This window comes from Camelus ferus, chromosome 27, assembly GCF_009834535.1.
Source record: "Camelus ferus isolate YT-003-E chromosome 27, BCGSAC_Cfer_1.0, whole genome shotgun sequence".
NCBI lineage: Eukaryota > Metazoa > Chordata > Mammalia > Artiodactyla > Camelidae > Camelus > Camelus ferus.
This window is the reverse complement of record NC_045722.1, coordinates 5003405-5022344: the sequence shown is the minus strand read 5'-3', so window position 1 is coordinate 5022344 and position 18940 is coordinate 5003405. Positions and strand designations below refer to the sequence as shown.

At 41.5% G+C, this 18940-nt stretch overlaps 1 protein-coding gene across 4 annotated transcripts in view; it reads left to right on the top strand.

Moving 5' to 3' along the window:
* The window catches only part of PTPN9 (protein tyrosine phosphatase non-receptor type 9), a 63592-nt gene extending 47511 nt beyond the window's left edge, over positions 1-16081 (top strand). For all 4 annotated transcript variants that reach the window (XM_032469047.1, XM_032469048.1, XM_032469050.1 and 1 more), the window contains exons 7-13: positions 576-904; positions 4212-4305; positions 8654-8720; positions 12741-12819; positions 14013-14163; positions 14586-14793; positions 15599-16081. In XM_032469047.1, coding sequence (XP_032324938.1) covers positions 576-904; positions 4212-4305; positions 8654-8720; positions 12741-12819; positions 14013-14163; positions 14586-14793; positions 15599-15813 — 1143 coding nt within the window. In that variant the 3' untranslated portion in view covers positions 15814-16081. The remainder of the gene's footprint in view (positions 1-575; positions 905-4211; positions 4306-8653; positions 8721-12740; positions 12820-14012; positions 14164-14585; positions 14794-15598) is intronic.
* Positions 16082-18940: the final 2859 nt, after the last annotated feature.

The window sequence follows — 18940 nt, the reverse complement described above, 5'->3', positions numbered from 1 at the left end:
AGAACCAGCTAGGCTAATTTGGTGCAGGATGGCTGTGTCCCAGCAGACAGCAGAATTAGGTATTAAGATTACTTTTCCAGCATGGACTATCCTGCCTCTGGGTGTCTGATCTTGTCTTGCTTTTATAGAAACTTATCTTTGAGAACATCCATACTGAACTGTGAGTAAAGCACAAGCCAACAGGCTTAGAATTGGTTGCCTTAGTATGAAGCTGACAAAAATAATCACTTCCTGTGCATTCTTAGTAGTCAAAAAGGCAAATACCCACGTAAGATGGTACTGGAAAGCCTTGTTGATAGTGTAAAGCCTTCCTTCACTGTACCTTTATCTAAGGGCCCCTAATTCCAGGGATGAATTTGATATACATTCTGGGAAGTGACACCTTTTTCTGGGAGATTCATAGGACTTCAATCCCAAGCAGGTGAAATGCAGTGTACTTCTTTTATAAGTATACCAGGTGTTCATGCAAATCTCATCTCATTCTACAAAGCACATTTATTCTTACTCTTCACTATCTGTATGTTGTTCTCCCCCTCCCCGCACTGCCACTCACATGATTCTTTCTGGCCTTCCAGATTCAGATACTAAAGACATCTGAGGTCACCCAGCACCTGCCCAGGGAGTGCCTTCCAGAAAACCTGGGTGGGTACGTCAGAATTGACCTCGCCACTTGGAATTTCCAGTTCCTACCCCAGATGAACGGCCATCCGGATCCCTTCGATGAGATCATCCTGTTCTCCCTCCCTCCTGCCTTAGACTGGGACTCAGTGCATGTTCCTGGTCCCCACGCCATGACCATCCAAGAGTTGATGGACTATGTCAGCACCAGACAGAAGCGAGGGATATATGAGGAGTATGAAGACATTCGTCGTGAGAACCCTGTTGGCACTTTCCATTGTTCCATGTAAGTGGGAAAGATTTGGGCCAGTGATCACTTACCAAGATGCTTCTGGCACACATTGATATGGCTCCTTCCACACCTTTCTTCCTGGTATTAAGGAGCATCACTCTCACTTAGGTGATGGTTTCTCTCACCCAGAAAGAGGCACCTCTTGGTGCTTGTTGCTAAGAGGCTATGCTCTGGAATTTCTGAATTTTTTGGTACTAGTAGAGGAACCCTGTAATAATGGATACATTTTTTAAGAATATTTTCCTGAAATATAAATGTTTTTAGGAAAAAACAAAAATGTAAGCTCAAAATGTAAGCTGTCTTTTCTCGTCCTCAGTGTGATCTCTGATCCTTTCATTTGGGCAGTTTCTCCCTAGGGCATTTATAGTATTACATTACTTCCTGAGGAGGGGTGCTGGTGCATTTAAAATAATCCACAGTCAGTCAGAGAGAAGAGTTGCCCCTTCGGAATTTAACCTTGTGGGACTTTCCTTCTACCTAAATTCTACCACAAAACCCCCTGGTTAGTCTATAACTGGTTTATAACTACTTGATAACTATTGTTGGCAATAGAGTATGAATCATTTTTCTTACTGCTGCTCTCATTTATCTTACCATGTTTTCATTGGCTGCAGCAGAAATTTCTTTCTCTCCAAGTTTTGAGCTCTGTTGAAAATTAAGGAAGCCCTCCCCAGTGGGTGCCCAGGCTCAAGTTCCAGCTTAGCCAAAAATCCCTTCTATAACTTACCCACGTTATTTCCTTTCTTTACACCTCAGGGTGTGATAAGTGATGTTAGACTTACTGATATCCACTTACTTTGGTAGCTTAGCTATCTCAGGAATCCGTGATTATGTGAGTACCTCTTTCCCCTTGTAATTCCTGTCCAGCTTAGTCAGTGTGCTATAAAGAAGATATGCAGGGAGCGAGCCCTTTAGGAAAAAGAAAGAGGGAAAATAATGAGTTAGGAAACAAATAAGCAAAGTAAGAGAGAAGAAGCAATTGAGAAAAAAGTCAGTAAGCTGAAGAAGAATGTAACGGGAAAAAAGAGAAGAGAAAGAGAAAGCAGAGCATTTCATGAGGGGAGGGTATTTTTTCTCCCACACAGCTCTGTTTCTTTCTTGTGGCAAGAGCTCAGGACCCCTGTATGCATCCAGTCTTTTTCTCAGCCAGAGAAGAGGGGGATTCCTGACCTTGCTCTGTCTTACAGCAGGTTCCATTAGAACTACCTACACAGAACAAACTTAGGTTTCCCTTGGCATTCCAGATTATGAAGTAGATATCAGAGTATTCACTGTTGTGCACAATGCCCATGGACCAAGAGACTTTCTTTTCCTTTTTTTCTCCCCTATGCCATTTTTTCTAAAGACTTTTTAAAAATTTAACTTCGTATTATAAGATAATTATAGATTCATATGTATTCATAAGAAGTAGTACAGAGAGAGACCATGTGTACTCTTTCTACAGTTTTCCCATGGTAACATCTTTCAAAAGTATATATAATATCACAACCAGGATATTGATATTGATACAATCCACCAATCTTAATTTAGATTTCCCCAGTTTTAGTTTGTGTATGTATTTAGTTCTTTGCGATTTTTATCACTCATGTAGTTTTGTGTGTATATTACCACAGTTAAGATACAGAATTCCATAACCACATACCTCCATCCCACTGCTCCCCGTCCCTAACCCCCAAAACCACGAATCAATTCTCCATTACTATAATTTTGCCAATTCAGGAATGTTATTATATAAATGGAATCATACTATATGTAACTTTTTTTCACTCAGTGTAATTCTCTTTGCGATTCACCCAAGTTGTTATGTGTGTCAAGTTCATTCCTTTTTGTTGCTGAGTAATATTCCATTGTGTGGATGTACCACAGTTTGCTTAACTGTATACTTGTTGAAGGACATCTGGGTTGTTTCCAGCTTCTGGCTGTTATAAGTAAAGCTGTTACGAACATTTATGTCTAGGTTTTGTGTAAACATAAGTTTCCATTTCTCTGGGATAAATGTCCAAGAGTGGGATTGCTAAGTCATATGGTAACTATATATTTAGTTTTATGAAAAACTGCCCAGCTGTTTTCCAGAGTGGCTGTACCATTCTACATTCCCCCAGCAATGTATGAGTGATCCATTTTCTTTGCACCCTCACCAGCATTCAGTGTTGTCACTATTTTTTATTTTAGCTGTTCTGATAGGTGTGTAATGAGATCCGTAAGTTAAAGTTAAAATTGTGGTTTTAATTTACATTTCCCTAATGGCTAATGATATTGGGCATCTTTTCATGTGCTTGTCTACCATCTGTGTATCCTCTTTGTAAAATGTGTTTTGCCCATTTTCTATTTGGATTTTTTTTTTTTGACTGTTGAGATTTGAGAGTTCTTTATATTCTAGATACTGGTTCTTTCTTAGAGGCATGGTTTGCAAATATTTTCTTCCCATCTGTAGCTTTTCCTTTCCTCCTCTTCTGGGTCTCTTGTGAACCACTTTATTTTGATGAAGTTTTAGTCAATTTTTCCTTTTATGAATCATGCTTTTGTTGTCAAGTCTAAAAACACATTGCCTAGCCCTAGAATCCATAGATTTCCTTTCTTTTTTACTATAAGTATTATAGTTTTATGTTTTACATTTAATTTAAAACTGTGATCCATTTTGAATTAATTTTTGTATAAGACACTTAGGTTGATGTTTGTTTTTTTGGCCTGTGGATATCCAGTTGCTCCAGCACTCTGGGTCTTGAGTATTCCTTCCTCTATTTAATTGTTCTTGGAACTTTCTAAAGTATGAGCTGGGCTAAATTGTGTGGGAAGAGGGAATTTTTTAAAATATGGAAAAGTACAGAGTATATAACATGACAGACAACTATTTCCTATCACCAGAATTAATACTGACAGTTTTTAATATTTTGTCGTATTTGCTTCTTCTCTTTTATTATATAAAAGAAAGAATTCACTGTAAAGTTGAAATCCCTTCTAATCCTTGCCATCAGTTCTTCTCACTCCCCAGAAGCAGCCACTAGTATGAATGTGATATGTTCCCATCCAGGCCATTTTATTTATACTATTACATATACGTTCATGGCTATGAACAATATATAGAGTATTATTTTATATGGGTTGTCTTTGTAGTATCTTTTTGCTTTTAATCAACACATATGCAAATTATTTTTTCAAAACCAGATAGTACAAGGAAAAAGCAGTGACAAACAGCGATCTCCTGCCTTACCCTCCTTTCTACTCCCGTAGTCATACATTTTCAACTCTTGTAGCTGTTTTTTGTTTTTTTCTTTATTTTTGCTCATTTCATTTCCTTCAGGTCTCCAGGAAACCTGGAGAAGAACCGCTATGGGGATGTACCCTGCCTGGACCAAACTAGAGTGAAGCTGACCAAACGAAGTGGCCACACTCAGGTAGGAAGATCAGTGTCATCTTCTCAGAAGCACTGAGGGAAATTTAAGCCTCTTCCAAAGTGAAGCTTAATTATACTGTAGTAGAAAGAACATGGACTCTAAGCCAGAGCGAGAAGGTTTGAGTTCTAATTTTGCTACATACTAGTCTACCATAGGCAGGTCCCTATGTTCCCATCTTACAGTAGTGCTAAATGGAGAGTAAATGAAATTTATGTACATGCTGATAGCACAAGGTTGGTGTATTGTAGGTGCTTGATAACTGTTCAATTATTTCTCTTTTTACTCCTTAGTTATAAAATTAGTCATATCATCCACCATATTGGTGAGTGTATATACATCATTACAGGGCAACTCTGATTATAAGTGTCCTCTGGTTTTTCTATTTAGAGGATCTGACAAAAATTTTAGACAACTAGTATGTACCTAAATATCCAGGATAGAAATGAATTGGTCAAATGCCTATGTTATTTAATATATTAATTTGATCATATCTCTACATGTCAAATCACATTATATAATAATTAGTAGAGATATTAAGTGAAAATGTTCTTTAGACTCTTCACATGCCCCTTTTACGTCAGTGTCTTTGTCCTTATTTGAGCTACTTTTTGAGTAAATCTAACAGTTCCTTTTACATCAGTGTCTTTGTCCTTATTTGAGCTACTTTTTGAGTAAATCTAACAGTTTTCCAGGACACATCGTTTTTCCTTTTTGAAGTGCATGGTATTGGCACTGAAAAGTTTATCCTAAATCAGAAAAATCTATTAGCATAACATTAGCACAGTTTTTTCTTTTCATTCATCCTGTATCTCATGCATCCTCTATAGTCTCATGCATCCTCTATAGCATAATAGTTGACATACTCCTTTTTAAAGTCTTCTTTAATATAACTTGTTTACAGCAATAACCGACATTTAGAATTTTGAGGTCAACAACTAAATAGTTGTTCCATTTCTTCTTTTTCTTTCTGATATAGCAGTTCTGTCTGGTATCCTCTGTACACATCAGAAAAACAGCATTGAGGTTGATGTTCACAGTAGAGGAATTTAAATAGTTCCCTTTAACATGACACACAGTACAGGGACTTGTTACAGCCCCCCTCTTTTTTCTGGAAGATCATTCTTGGGAAAATCATTGTCTTATTTTTGGCATATGTGGTACATGAGTTAGGACCCTAGGATCATAGTTTTAATCTCTTTTGACCCCGCCATTTCAAGCACATAAACTGAATTCATAGCCCTGTCTAGGATCCTTAAAGAGGGTTTTCCTGTAGGGGCATTAGCTAAGCGTCTGGCCAACTGAGGGCAAATTCATCAGTATTATTGAGATCATCTTAGCATATGCTCTGAAGGAGTGGAGAATGATAGGCTGGGGCTCTGGAGTCAGAGATACCTGTTTGGATCTGTCTTGTTGACTGCTCTGTCTCCAGGACCTAGAACAGTGCCTGACATGTGTCAGACATTCAGTAAATTATTTGTGAGTGAACGAGTGAAACCTAATGTACCAGGAGACTATTCTCGTCATCCTGTAATTAATCTGAAGATCATTGCTTAAGTTATAATTCTTTTCATTACTGCAAACATTGGCAGACGCTTTATTTTTACAGTAAGTGGAGGATTCAGGTTTACTAGTGAATTGTTCAACAGAGTTCTCCTGGAATTATCAAGCTGTTAGTCCAGTTTCTGTTGAACCTGGCCCTAGTGTGCTTGCTTTGGTTCTCCTTGCTATTTCAGTTTGCCCCAGGTCTATACTTTATTTCTGAGATCATTTTCAGTTTTAATATCTAACGAGTTTTCTGAAATTGGTGATTTTAATGCCCAGTGCTCTCACAGATAAGAATGCTGAAAGCTGGTATCCTTAGTTATAAAGAAATAAGACTCCTTTAAAGAGGTAACATTTCTTTTCAAAGCATGAAGGTAGCTCCAAGAGTAACAGCTTATACATTACATATATAATAGTGTTGATTGGCATGTACCAGGTAAAGCCTTTGTACTTTTCTATGCCGTCTCGCCTCGGTCTGCAGGATATACTACTGGAATGTACCAGGCTGAACAGAGAATGGACTTTGGCTTACTATGGGTGGGCCTGGATTGAGAAATCTGTTTGGGAGTGAATGAGGCTTTTTACCTTGCTGGATCTGCTCCAGATGGTCCATTAGCTCAGTGAAGGTGTCCAAGTCAGTATAGAACACTAGTAGTATGAGGTCAATACCAGCTGCTGTGGGAGGAGAGAACAGCAGGAAACTCTTGACTAAATAATTAGCGGGAAGATAAGTTGGTAGACTGCCTAACTAATGGACATATATCCAAGTAACATGGATTTGACCATGAGATGGAGATGTCTTTTGAGGGTGTCTGTGGGGTACTGACAGTTCAGACTGTCCTCCAAGTGATGGAACCCAGTGGAGAAAGGGTTGGCTGGTTGGGGAGTCATTCTGACCTCTCTAGAGTAGAGTGGGGTATGAATTTTCCCTAGTTTGCCATTAAACTTCTTTCTTTTGTCCTCCTATAACCCTCCACACCCTCTCGTATCCATCCTAGCTGCTAGGGACTCTCAACTAGTTATACCATGACTTAAGACTGGAGCTGTGCCCATCTTTCTTTTTTTATCAGCTTGGATTAGAGGATGTTGGCAGAAATCTTGTGAGAAGGTATAATAAAAATAACAAAATAATAATAAAAATAATAAAAAATTAAATCCTACTTAATTTCTCTGATGGCTAATGATGTTGAAGTAGATAAGACTGAGGACATTGGCAGAAGACAGTGAGTCAGAAGCTATTCATTGAGACTCTGAATTTGTGTGGCTTTTGCTTGGTGTTAACTCAGTTAGTAATAGAGCCTGGGTGTTTGGCCCCTCTCTTGATGGTCCTAGATAGGAGGTAGAGCTTTCTTCCTTCTCCAGTCACACTTCGCCTTGTGTGTTTGTGGCAGCAGGGACAGGATGTTCCTGCTCAGGTTGCCTGGCTTGTCTCCCATTAGGTTTTGGTTCTGAGCTGCAAGTCCTAATAGACTCCTTTTAAGTGTACAAGTCAGTGGTTTTTTAACAGATCTGTAGAGTTGTGCAGCTGTCACTGCAGTCACCTGAAAAAGAAACTCCCCTTGGTGGTCATTCTCCATTTCCCCCAAACCCACCTACGTTTTGCCTGCTTGTTGTTTTTTTTTTTTTTTTCACTTGTTGTGTACATTTCACATAGATATAATCATACAGTATATAACCTTTGTGTCTGGTTTCTTTCACTTAGCATGTTTTAAGGTTCATCCACATTTTAGTATCTATCAGCATTTCACTCCTTTTTATTGCTAAATAATATTCAATTGTATGAATATACAACACATTTTATTTACCCATTCATTAGTTGATAAACATTTGAGTGGTTTCCAATTTTTGGCTATAATGAATAATGCTGCTATGAATATTTGTGAATAAGTTTTTCTATAAATCTATGTTTTCATTTCCCTCAGAAGTGGAATTTCTGGGTCCTATGGTAGCTCTGTGTTAAACCTTTTGAGGAAATGTCAGGCTGTTTTCCAAAGTGACGGCACCATGTTACATTACCACTGGCGGTGTATGAGGGTTCCAATTTCTCCATATCTTTGCCAGTATTTGTTACTATCTATCTTTTACCTGTAGCCGTCCTAGTGGGTGTGAAGTGGTATCGTGTTGTGGTTTTGATTTGCATTTCCCTGATTAATGATGTTGGGCAGCTTTTCAAGTGCTTATTGGCCATTTGTGTATCTTTGTGTGTGTGTGTGTGTTGTTTGTTTTTTCCATTTGTATATCTTTTTTGGAGAAATGGTTATTCTGATTCTTTGCCCATTTTAAAACTGGGTTGTCTTTCTACTGTTTATTTGTCAGGGTTCTTTATATAGTCTAGATACAAGTCCCTTATCAAGTGCGTGCATCCTGTGGGTTTTTTTTCACTTTCTTGATGGTGTCCTTTGAAGTACAAAAGTTTTCAATTTTAATCTAGTTGAATTTATCTGTTTTTTATTTTGTTGTTTGTGCTTTGGTCATATCTATGGAGACTTTGCCTAATCCAAAGATGTAATTCTATACTTTCTTCTAAGAGTTTTATAGTGTAGCTCTTAACATTAGATCTGTGATCCATTTTGAGTTGGTTTTTACGTATGGTGTGAGGAAGGGGCCAGCTTGACTTTTCTGCATGTGGATATACAGTCGTCCCAGCAACATTGCAGAAGTGAGATTTTGAACTGGCCCTTTCAGGTCTCATTTTCTTCTTGACAAGATAATATCCACACCTTGGGTTTTATTTACCTAGTACATTATTTTCCTACCCAAATGCTGTATTCACACAGCTGCAGTAATATTTTCTTTTTATCATTAGACAGATTACATCAATGCCAGTTTCATGGATGGCTACAAGCAAAAGAATGCTTACATTGGTACACAAGGTAAGTTAGTCTGCCTGTCACAAACTGGTTTTATATCATCTACCTGTGACTGTTTGCATCAGATGACAGCATAATTTTTAAAGGAAATGGTAACTTGAAGTGATGTTGTGGCCAGTAGATTCTGGCCTTTCATAAAGATTGAGGGTTATTGAGGAAGGCAGAGAGAGGTGCAGAGTTTCTGTACCAGATGTGCCTAGAAGCTCACTGCATAGAGATAAACTAGAGATTTGAACACACAACTACAGATTTTTGGACTATGTCTTAATGTTGCCAATCCACGGGAATAGGACATCAGAATTCACTGGCCAGTGAGATGCTCTTCATGTCCAGTAGGAGTCCAGGAATGGCAGTGGGACTTCCCAGAGACTGAGTCCAATCTATGAATGGGTACTGCTGTCTTAAGAGGTTTGTTTTGTTTGTTTTTAATGTAGGTACTAGGGATTAAACCCAGGACCTTGTGCATGCTAAGCATGCGCTCTACTATTGAGCTATACCCACCAGTCTTAAGAGGCTTTTGCTGGTCCTTATACCATCACAGAGCAGGCCAGCAGTCTCTGACATGAATAGTCTTTGCTAAGACAGTGAAGTACTGGGCTCTAGGATTTCAGATGGAATTTGTGGGCCCCAGTACTACTACTAACCTGTCCTCTGCCATCTCAAGAATACCAGGTTGCCTTCAAAAAGGGTGGGAAGAAATCCCAACATAGGATGATACAACAGCCCGTCATACGAGCTTAAGGCTCTTTGACCGTTGTGGAGAATTGCCAACAAGAGATCTGGCAGATACCTCCTCAACCAAGTGATCAAACTTAGTATCACCAGTAATGGACAGAGATATTATGTGCTTCTTGTTGTGACACATACAGTGAGAACTGCAAACATTACCTATGTTGTATGTTGCCAGTTTTTAAGTCTGAGTCTAATGAGAAACAAACCAGACAAATTCAGATTGTGGGACATACTAGTGAACTGGCTTAGACTCTTCAAAGTGAATGCCTTGGAAAACAAAAACCAAAAAACAAAGGGCAGGGAACTGTTCTAGATTAAAGGAGACTAAAGAGACATTGATAACCAAAGGCAATGTATCATCCATAATTGGAAACTCAATTTGGAGAAGAAAACTGTTAAGGACAACCTATTGGGACAGTTGGAGACAGGGTATGAGATAATGCTATTGGTTTAATTGCTTCATTGTGATAATGTATAGGAGAATGTTCTTTTTCTTCTAAATACTATTCAAGTATTTAGGCGTAAAATATCAAAATGTATGAAACTTTTAAATAGTTCAGTAAAAAAGAAAATATATGTTATAGATAGAGAGAGAGAGACACAAATGTTGCAAAATGATAGCTAAAAATGATAGCTTTTGAGCTAAAGAACGTATGAGTACATTGTGCTGTTTTTTCCAACTTTCTGTCGGTTTCAAATTTTTCAAAATGGAAGTTGAGGGAGAAGAAAAGGGAAAGGGGCCTTCAGATTTTTGGTACATTGTTAATTGGTCTGATGGTCACAGATTTGTTTTTCATTAAAAAAAATTTGGGGGTGGATATTTAGGTTGGTTTGTTTGTTTGTTTTAATGGAGGTACTGGGGATTGAACCCAGGACCTCATGCATGCTAATAAGCATTCACTCTACCATTGAGCTATGTCCTCCCCCACTATTTTTCTCCTATAGCAGGGACCACTCCCTCCAAAAAGAGTCCTTTTACTACCCTAAGAAGAAATAAGAGAACTATCAGGAAAGCTGTAGAATATGTCATCTGCCTGAGAGTAGTTTTTGTTGAGGAGGATGGCCTCCACACAAATGGGCTTATGGAGGGTGAGGACTGGCTCTGGAGAGTCTCAGAATGCCCCTTTCTCCAGGTTCAGAAGGCGAGGGCACACTGCTCATAATTGCTGATTTTGCAGGGATAGGCTGGCTCAGAAAGCCCTGACCAGGAAAAGACACTCGTCCAGGATTATGAGATAGGATTTTTTTTTTTTTTTCTTCTTTTTCTCCCCTGCCCAACCCCTGAGATAGGATTTCTTGAGTTAAGCACTGCTCTACCTTTTGAAGGTATCAGCACTCTGTTAAGACTGGAAAATGGGATCCTGAGATGTTGAGAAGGCTGGTTTAATTTACCTGGTTAACCTTCTTGGCTAGATTCAGTATTCTGATTTTTATTCATATTTCTAATAATAGTATCTGTCATTTATTGAAAATATCTATTATATATCAAGTACATAATCACCATCTAATTAGTATAGAGACTCTGCAAGGAAGGTTTATTAATCTATGAACAAACTGAAGCCCAAAGAGGTTAGGTAACCTTGGATCACACAGTTACTAAGTGGCAGAGCCAGGATTTGAATGCATGTCTGTTTGGTTCAGAAGCCCTTACAAGCCAGGTTAGTGGATTGTTTCACCCATGTCAGCATAAACCGTTGACTTTATTTCTTCAGAGAAGTCCACTGTTACAGAGTCTAATCTAATAAAGTAAAATGACTGGTGTAAGACCATAGACATTAGATGGTTAAGCTATTTTGACCCAGCTGTGCCAGCAAGAGCTGACAGGAGAGCCCTGCAAGGAGTGTGGTGTTCAGAGAAAGCTTTAAGGAAGAGGCAGCACTTGAAAATGGGTATAGTGGTGGTCATTTAGAAATGTATAGACATGAATCACTTGTGCACCAGGAACTAACATAGTGTTGTGAGTCAGTTATACTTCAAAAACAAACGTACAGAAAAGAGATGAGATTTGTGTTTTCCAGAGGTAGGGGCTGGGGAGAGGGGGGATTGGATGAAGGTGGCCAAAAGTTACAAATTTCCAGTTATAAGATGAGTAAGTACTAGAGATGTTATGTGCAACTTGATAAATGTAGTTAACACTGCTGTATGTTATACATGAGGTTGTTAAGAGAGTAAATCCTAAGAGTTCTCAACACAAGGAAAAATGTTTTTTCTTTTTTTATTTTGTCTGTGTATGAGATGATATATGTTAACTAAACTTACTGTGGAAATCATTTCATGATGTACGTAAGTTAAATCATTATGCTGTACACCTTAAACTTATATAGTGCTGTATGCCAGTTATGTCTCAATAAAGCTGGAAGGGAAGAAACAAGAAAATGGGCAGAAAGTCAATGGCAGTAGAGGTGAGAGACATAGCATGAACAAAGGATTAGAGGCGGAAGTGACCCTGTGTGTCTGTACTGTGACAAAGCAATTTTTTAGAAAGATTAAACTGGCAGGAGTATCCAGAATAGACTGGAAGAGAAATTCCTATTCAGAAAAGTAAACCAAGATGGTTTTACAGTAACTCAGACAAAAGGTGATGTGGTCCCTGTGGTAGTGAAATTAGGCAGGGAGACCAGGATGGGGCAAAAGGATAAAAATCAAAAACATTTCAAAGGCAAAAAAAAAAAAAAAAAAAAAATCTAGGACTTGGTGACTGCTTCTGGGAGATGAAAGAAATGGATGTCAGAGTTGATGCCAACTTTTCAAGATTGAGTGATTTAAGAGTGCCAGAACTGTTAACAGAGTTGGGAAATCGGAGAGATAAAGGTGATTTTGAAGGAGGAGACTGACTTGCAAACATGTGGTGTCTGAGGAGATGCTGGGATGTGGAAGGGGAATGGTTTAGAAGGGAACTGGTGATTGTAAGGCTTAGGTGAGAGGAAAACAGTTAGGGACATGTGCACAGGTCACACTGTCAGTCTGGATGTGGTAGTTGAACCCTGATGACACGGCTCTGAGAAGATGTGTAACGCTGCTTCTCAAACTGTATTCTACCTACAACTTTACCTGGGATCTTGCTAAAATGCAGATTGTGCATTTCTAATACTCTCCCATACAATGCTATTGCTGGTGGTCCAAGGACCACCCTGAGTAGCAGGGATGTAGTCAGAAAAGCAGGGAGCCAGCATATGTGCTTTGGAGTTAGGGTTAGGGTTAGGTTAGGGTTAGCTGGGCAAAAAAGCAGAAGAGCCTAAGAAGGAAAGAAGAGCTTCCCAGGGTCAAGTTCTCTGTCTTCTTTCATTCTAGGCCCTTTGGAGAATACTTACCGTGATTTCTGGCTCATGGTTTGGGAGCAAAAAGTCTTGGTGATTGTCATGACCACCCGGTAAGTTTGTCTCTTTTCTACCCACTGCCCTCTGCCTCCACCCTGTCCCCAAGCATGGGTGATACTGGAGTGGAATTTAGCTCTTAGAAACAGTGAGGATTAGGAAAGCCATGGCAAAGAGTTTGAGCTGTCTTAGCTGACCCAGAGTTAACACAGCCAGGTATGGTGGAGAGTGAGAACTCTGACTTGTCAGAGCTTTAATCCATGGCTCTGGTGACCTTGTGCCAGTTACAGGCTATTCTGAGGTCCTTCCTGGCTTTAACTGCTAAATGAAGCACTGGGAAACATCAGGCAATTCACTTTTAGTCTGCTCCCTACTTCCAAAGGTCAGCCATCTCCCTGGCTCCTGAATTATTAGTTCACCTTTGTTCTCCCTTTCCCTGCTACTTTTGACTATTTTTCTTCTTGTTCATATTCCCACCTATAGGAGAACTTGCCAGAAAGAGAAGAGAAACACAATAGGTCAAGCAGGAAGGGAGCTCTTGATGAAAGGAATACTTTTGAAATTTTGGTCTACATATCTGCCAAAACTTCAGGAATTATTATTTCACTAGTATCATTATCACTATGATTAATAACATATTTCAGATGAGGAGAAAAAAATTAATGAGAATGTTTGCTCAGATCCTTTCCTCATGGCACTGCTATAAGCCACCTTTGACTTGGAGGAGGGGTGGTGGAAGAGGTCCCACCTGGGAGAACTTTGCAGCCACTGAAGAGCAGTGAGGTAGCCTTCAGGCCTTTACACAGCCCTCCTGCTGGCATCCCGGGAGCTGTGCTTTTCCCACTCCTCGGTCAGCCAGGGCCTCTCGCTAGGGAAGAGAATGAACAGTAACTGAAACACGGGACGGAGAGTTTGATCGGGCCCATCATATTTTCTCTATCTTTCCTTGTCCACCCAGTATTTACCCCAGGCATGTGAGGATTACCAAGAGGTATCCGGAAAGGGACCAAACAGACATAGCCGGTGCTCAGTAAATGTCTGCTAAATGAGTATGTGCAGACACTTTAGCTCTTATTACATCTGTTTAGAATGAAGGTTTCCTTTTTCTGCCAAGAAGTAAGGGTGTAAATTAGACAGAAGCAATGCGAGATGGCATTTCTGTCCAGGGGTACAGCAGGTCCCGGGGAGAGCAGGGCTAGTGCTGTGGAGAGGAAGGGTGGAAGGCTTATCTTTCTCTGTGTATCTTCAGCTTTGAGGAAGGCGGCAGGAGGAAGTGTGGCCAGTACTGGCCTTTAGAAAAAGACTCTCGGATCCGATTTGGCTTCCTCACGGTGACCAATCTAGGCGTGGAGAATATGAACCATTATAAGAAAACAACGCTAGAAATTCACAACACGGAGGTAAATTTTTTTCTCTTTTTTTGAAGCTAGGGGAAAACCTTTACCATAAAGAAAATCCCCAAAGGGACTAGGCAGGATTCCAGGGAGCTTATAAGTTACTTCCGTTCTTCTGGAAACAGGATCAGGATATTGAGCTCAGAGCCAAAACAGCCATATTGTCTTGACACAACAGTGGCGTTACTTAGGAATAAAACTTTTTATAACATAAGAAATCTGGATCGTACAGTATTGGAATTCTGCCCTCTCCAGACATTTAACCTTTCTTTTCAGTTTGTATAGAAGCAATTGTGGAGAAAGTTGAGTGTGATAGGTAGGAACCTTGATGGTAAGGATACTAGGGGGCTGAGAATCTGAAAAAGCCAGAGGTAGTCAGGGGCAAACAGAAAATACCTCATTAATGTTTGCTTCTTTTTCCATCCAAGGAACGGCAGAAACGCCAGGTGACCCACTTTCAGTTCCTGAGCTGGCCAGACTATGGTGTCCCTTCCTCGGCAGCTTCCCTCATTGATTTCTTGAGAGCAGTCAGGAACCAGCAGAGGCTGGCCGTCAGCAGCATGGGCACACGCTCCAAAGGGCAGTGCCCTGAGCCACCCATCGTGGTCCATTGCAGTGCAGGCATTGGCAGGACAGGTAATGCACCTGATGGAGCTCTCAGAGCATCCAGAGGCAGCAAGGGTGGGGGAGGAATAACAAAGCTCTCAGTTGCCAGAATGTGAATATTTGATCCATTGTTGGTGAATTGCCATGAAAAATTCCTCTTCAGTATCCTCTTGGTATACTTAGTACTAGGTATGCTGGCCAGTATATACACTTCACAAGCCAGGTCCTCTAGGTGTTGATGCTTTATACATCCAATATCAGCGTGATTATCTTCTGATCCCAAACAGCCACCTGGGTGTTCCAGAGAGCTCAGCCGGGCTGCCGCTTTCTTCCCATCCCCTCCCTGGGAAGATTCCTACCCAGTGCCACGCTCTCCATTCTGGGACCAGTTAGCAGCTTTTGCCTTAAGGGGATGTACATTGCACAGGCTGTTAGCCTTCCTAGTTCAGAAGTCCCTTTGGGAGAAAGTCAAGAATAGGTTTGTGTTAGGTCTCTGTGGAGAAGTTGTAGAATCTCTGAAAATTAGGGCCCAGGTATGGGAGTGCTGTCGTTCTGGCTGTCTGGGATGAAGCAGGAATTTCCTCTGTCACCCTCCCACCTATTTACCCTGTTACCCCCATCTATATCCTGAGAGACAAGAGGCCTTCCCATTTCTCTGGCCTTCAGCACTCCCTTGACCCCCTCCTTGAGTCCTTTCAGGACTAAGGCCAGCTGGCCTCCTGCCATGAGGCACCCTGTCACTGAATTCATTCATCCAATTCTGCCTGCGTTGTTTGGTAGAAGGAGGGAAAGTGGAGAGGTAGACCAAGTGTGACCCCTTCCTTCCTTCTTTCAGGTACCTTCTGCTCACTGGACATCTGCCTGGCGCAGCTGGAGGAGCTTGGCACCCTTAATGTGTTCCAGACTGTGTCCCGCATGAGGACCCAGAGGGCCTTCAGCATCCAGACCCCTGAGCAGTACTATTTTTGCTACAAGGCAATCCTGGAGTTCGCAGAGAGGGAGGGCATGGTGCCTTCCAGCCACAATCTCCTGGCCATGGAGGGTCAGTAACTGTCCCACGAGCCTCCTATCTGCTGGTCAGCCTTCCTTAAACTACCCTGGACACTGCTGAGCCTGTAGGTTGCCATCAGTTACGCTGAAGCCATGGACCAACCTCTTTCTGTGTCTCCCGGCGCACATGTGCACGCAAGGCAGCCTTTCCCTTTGGCTAGACAGGTGTGGTAAAACTGCCACTAGAAAGGGCCGGCAGCAATGCGTTGTTAATTCCTAGCACCTGCTATCGAACTGTGCCTTATTAAAACCAAATTGTGGCTGTCGATTTTTGCCAGGGGCCCTGAGGTAAGTGGGGAAGGAACCTCCCTGCCCCCCTTTCCCAATGCCATTCTCCTTCCCCGAGGTCTCTTTCCATTCCTTCCCTTTGCTAGGATTTGATGGGGAGGTTTGGTGAGCATCCACCTCCTTCCCAGAGAGCTTGACCAAGTTACATATTCTAGAGAACGTCCCGAGTGCCAAGCACGTTTATACCTAGGGCGTGTATTCCAGTCTTTTTTGTCATTCTGTGTGTGTGCGTGTGTGTATGTGCACTTATGTGTATGAGTCCATATGTACGTGTGTATATAATATATACTGTATGTGATAATATGGTCATATTCTATAAATACATATACACAGAAACACTCCTTTGTAGAAGTTCCTGGGGCTCCGTGTTACAGTTCAAGACTCCTTGCTTCTTGGACCCTGCTGTTATTCCTGGACTAGCCAGGGTTGGGGATCATGTCTCCTGTTGTCAGACTGCAGAGTGGTGTAGAAGGACACACACCTCCACTCTCCGTGCTCCTGCCACAGGCCCTCATCCTTGTGTAATGACTCCTCTCCAGGATGCTGCCTGTTGGAGCCAAGAATACTGGTTTGTGGTGACACTGGTTTAATTCAGCATGGATTGCCCTTTTCTATTGATTTTTCTGTTTACTTTGCCAATTTTGGGAATAGACCTCCACTGTGATTCTAGACCCTCCCTCTCCTCTCCCTATTTCTTGGGGATTGGGATCTGGGCAGAGATGAATTCACTGAGCATCCAGAGCCAAAAGCAAATGGTACGAAATCTTAGAAGGAAAGAGAGGGAGCCCAGATGTGAGAGAGCAGAAACTACATACTAGGAGAATCCCTCCCTGGAGAATGAGCTGGGCCCCTTTTTCTTTTGTTAGAAGGTTCCTTTTCATATGCAGCTTGGCCCTGTCCACTCAGATGCCTGTCTCTTCCTTGCCTACTAGCATGCCAGACCCTGGAGCTCAAGCTGGGTGGGTTCTGTGTCAATAAAAAACTGAAGCCCTGTCTGGGTGAGGCAGTCCCCTGCAGTCCCTCCCTATTCATCCAGCCTGTCCCTGTCTGCTCCTGGCCTACCCAGCCTGATGTGCCAGGGATGGAATTGAGAGTTCCCAGCATTCCACATTCCCAAGAAAATCCCGGGAACCCTTAAAACTTCTCTCCCCATCACAGATGAGGTTGGCAGCTGATCAGACCTCAATAATTTTATACTGTAATAAGCTCTTTGAATGTATATATTCTTACTTTTACAATCTTTTCATTTTGTATTTAACGTCAATGGACTGAGTCAGAATCAGAAAATAATTGTAATGTTCATATTCAATATCTTACAGCGATACAGTTTTGTATTTACATATAAATATACCAACATGATCAAACCCTTTTAGCTTCATCAATTTAGTAGCAGTCTTGGGCTGGGAAGGTGAAGAGGGGGTCCAGAAGCCGGTCTGGGAGTGATGGGAGGCAGGGAGGATCCCAAAGCCTCAGAGCCTTTCGGTTCTGAGAGCCGCCCACCTTGTCCGAGGCCATGGCCCAGCTCTGGGCAGACAAAGGGAACCAGCACCAGCTGAGTGCTTGCCAAGTGCCAGTGTCTATGCTTAGTGCTTTCCCCCCATTACCTCATTTAAACCTCACAACAGTCCAGTGAGATAGTCTCCCTTCCTTCTATTTCTGCATAGACAAGGAAGGTAAGGTCCAGAGGGTTACAGTGAGGGTTTCAGAGAAGGCAAGGTCCAGCAGGTCCAGCTCTAGAACTGGAGCTCAAGTGTCTGCTTACAAAGCCTTTGGCCTCTTCACTGCATTGCGCCTCAAAGATTAAGATAGTGTTTTGTCTTTGGAAACGAGTTTTTTTAACTCTCCTTTCAGAATATAGACAGTTCTTAAATTCCAGGTAGCTGCTTTTGAGCCTTGTGCTGCATGGAACAGACTAGAAGGGTGACATTGCTGACTGATTCTCCCAGATAGGACCTCCTGGTGTAGGTCCTCAGGTCTTCAGGATACCAGAGGGGTCATTTTCCCAGGGAAACTCCATACATAACAGGTACATCGGTACCTTTGTCGGAAGATCTTCAGTCATTTGCATCTATCTCTTAGAGTGGAACCAGAAGCTGTGTCCACATAGGACCACTCCCCCTACCATGTAGCTACTCCCTTTCAGTCAGTGACACCTGCCCAGTTGGAGCAGCTCATGCCTGGGAAGTGTGCAAATATTGGGATGTTCTTAATAAAAGTGGTAACAATTGACATTTACTGGTTGCTTAACTCTATTCCAGGTACTATTCAAAGCACTTTCTAGGTATTATCTCATTCCCCCTCAAAACAATCTTTTGAGGTACATATTGACAGAAGAGAAAAACTGGAGGCACAGGAAAATTAATTTGCCACAGCCAAGAACTCAGACCATCTGACTCAAACATCTAAGGATCCATCTCCTGATCTTCCAACAAAATTTTCTTGAGTTTCTTTTCTTAATCAAGAGCTGAAGTATAGACCAGAGATTAAGCCAGTCCTTTCCCTGGATGAGCCTCTATTCTTTTGGAGGCAAGCAAGCATAGTAGGTGAACAGAGATACTCGAAATCTGGGAAATCAGAAAGGTTAGGAGTTTGGTGAAATACGTAGGAAACAGGATTAATGATAAAAGATTTGGAGGTGGTAGCCTTGAACTGTCATTTATTTGAAGAGACTATAACCCAACTGCTGTGTAAATTCAGAAGTTATACATGAGTTCCTCATTGCATGTCTAAGGATTGGTGAGGTAGTCACTTGCGAGAGCTCCTTAAAAATACAGTTTCCTGGGTCCTGCCCAATAGGTGGTTGAGTGATGGCAGGATGAGCCAGGTCTTGGAACCACTA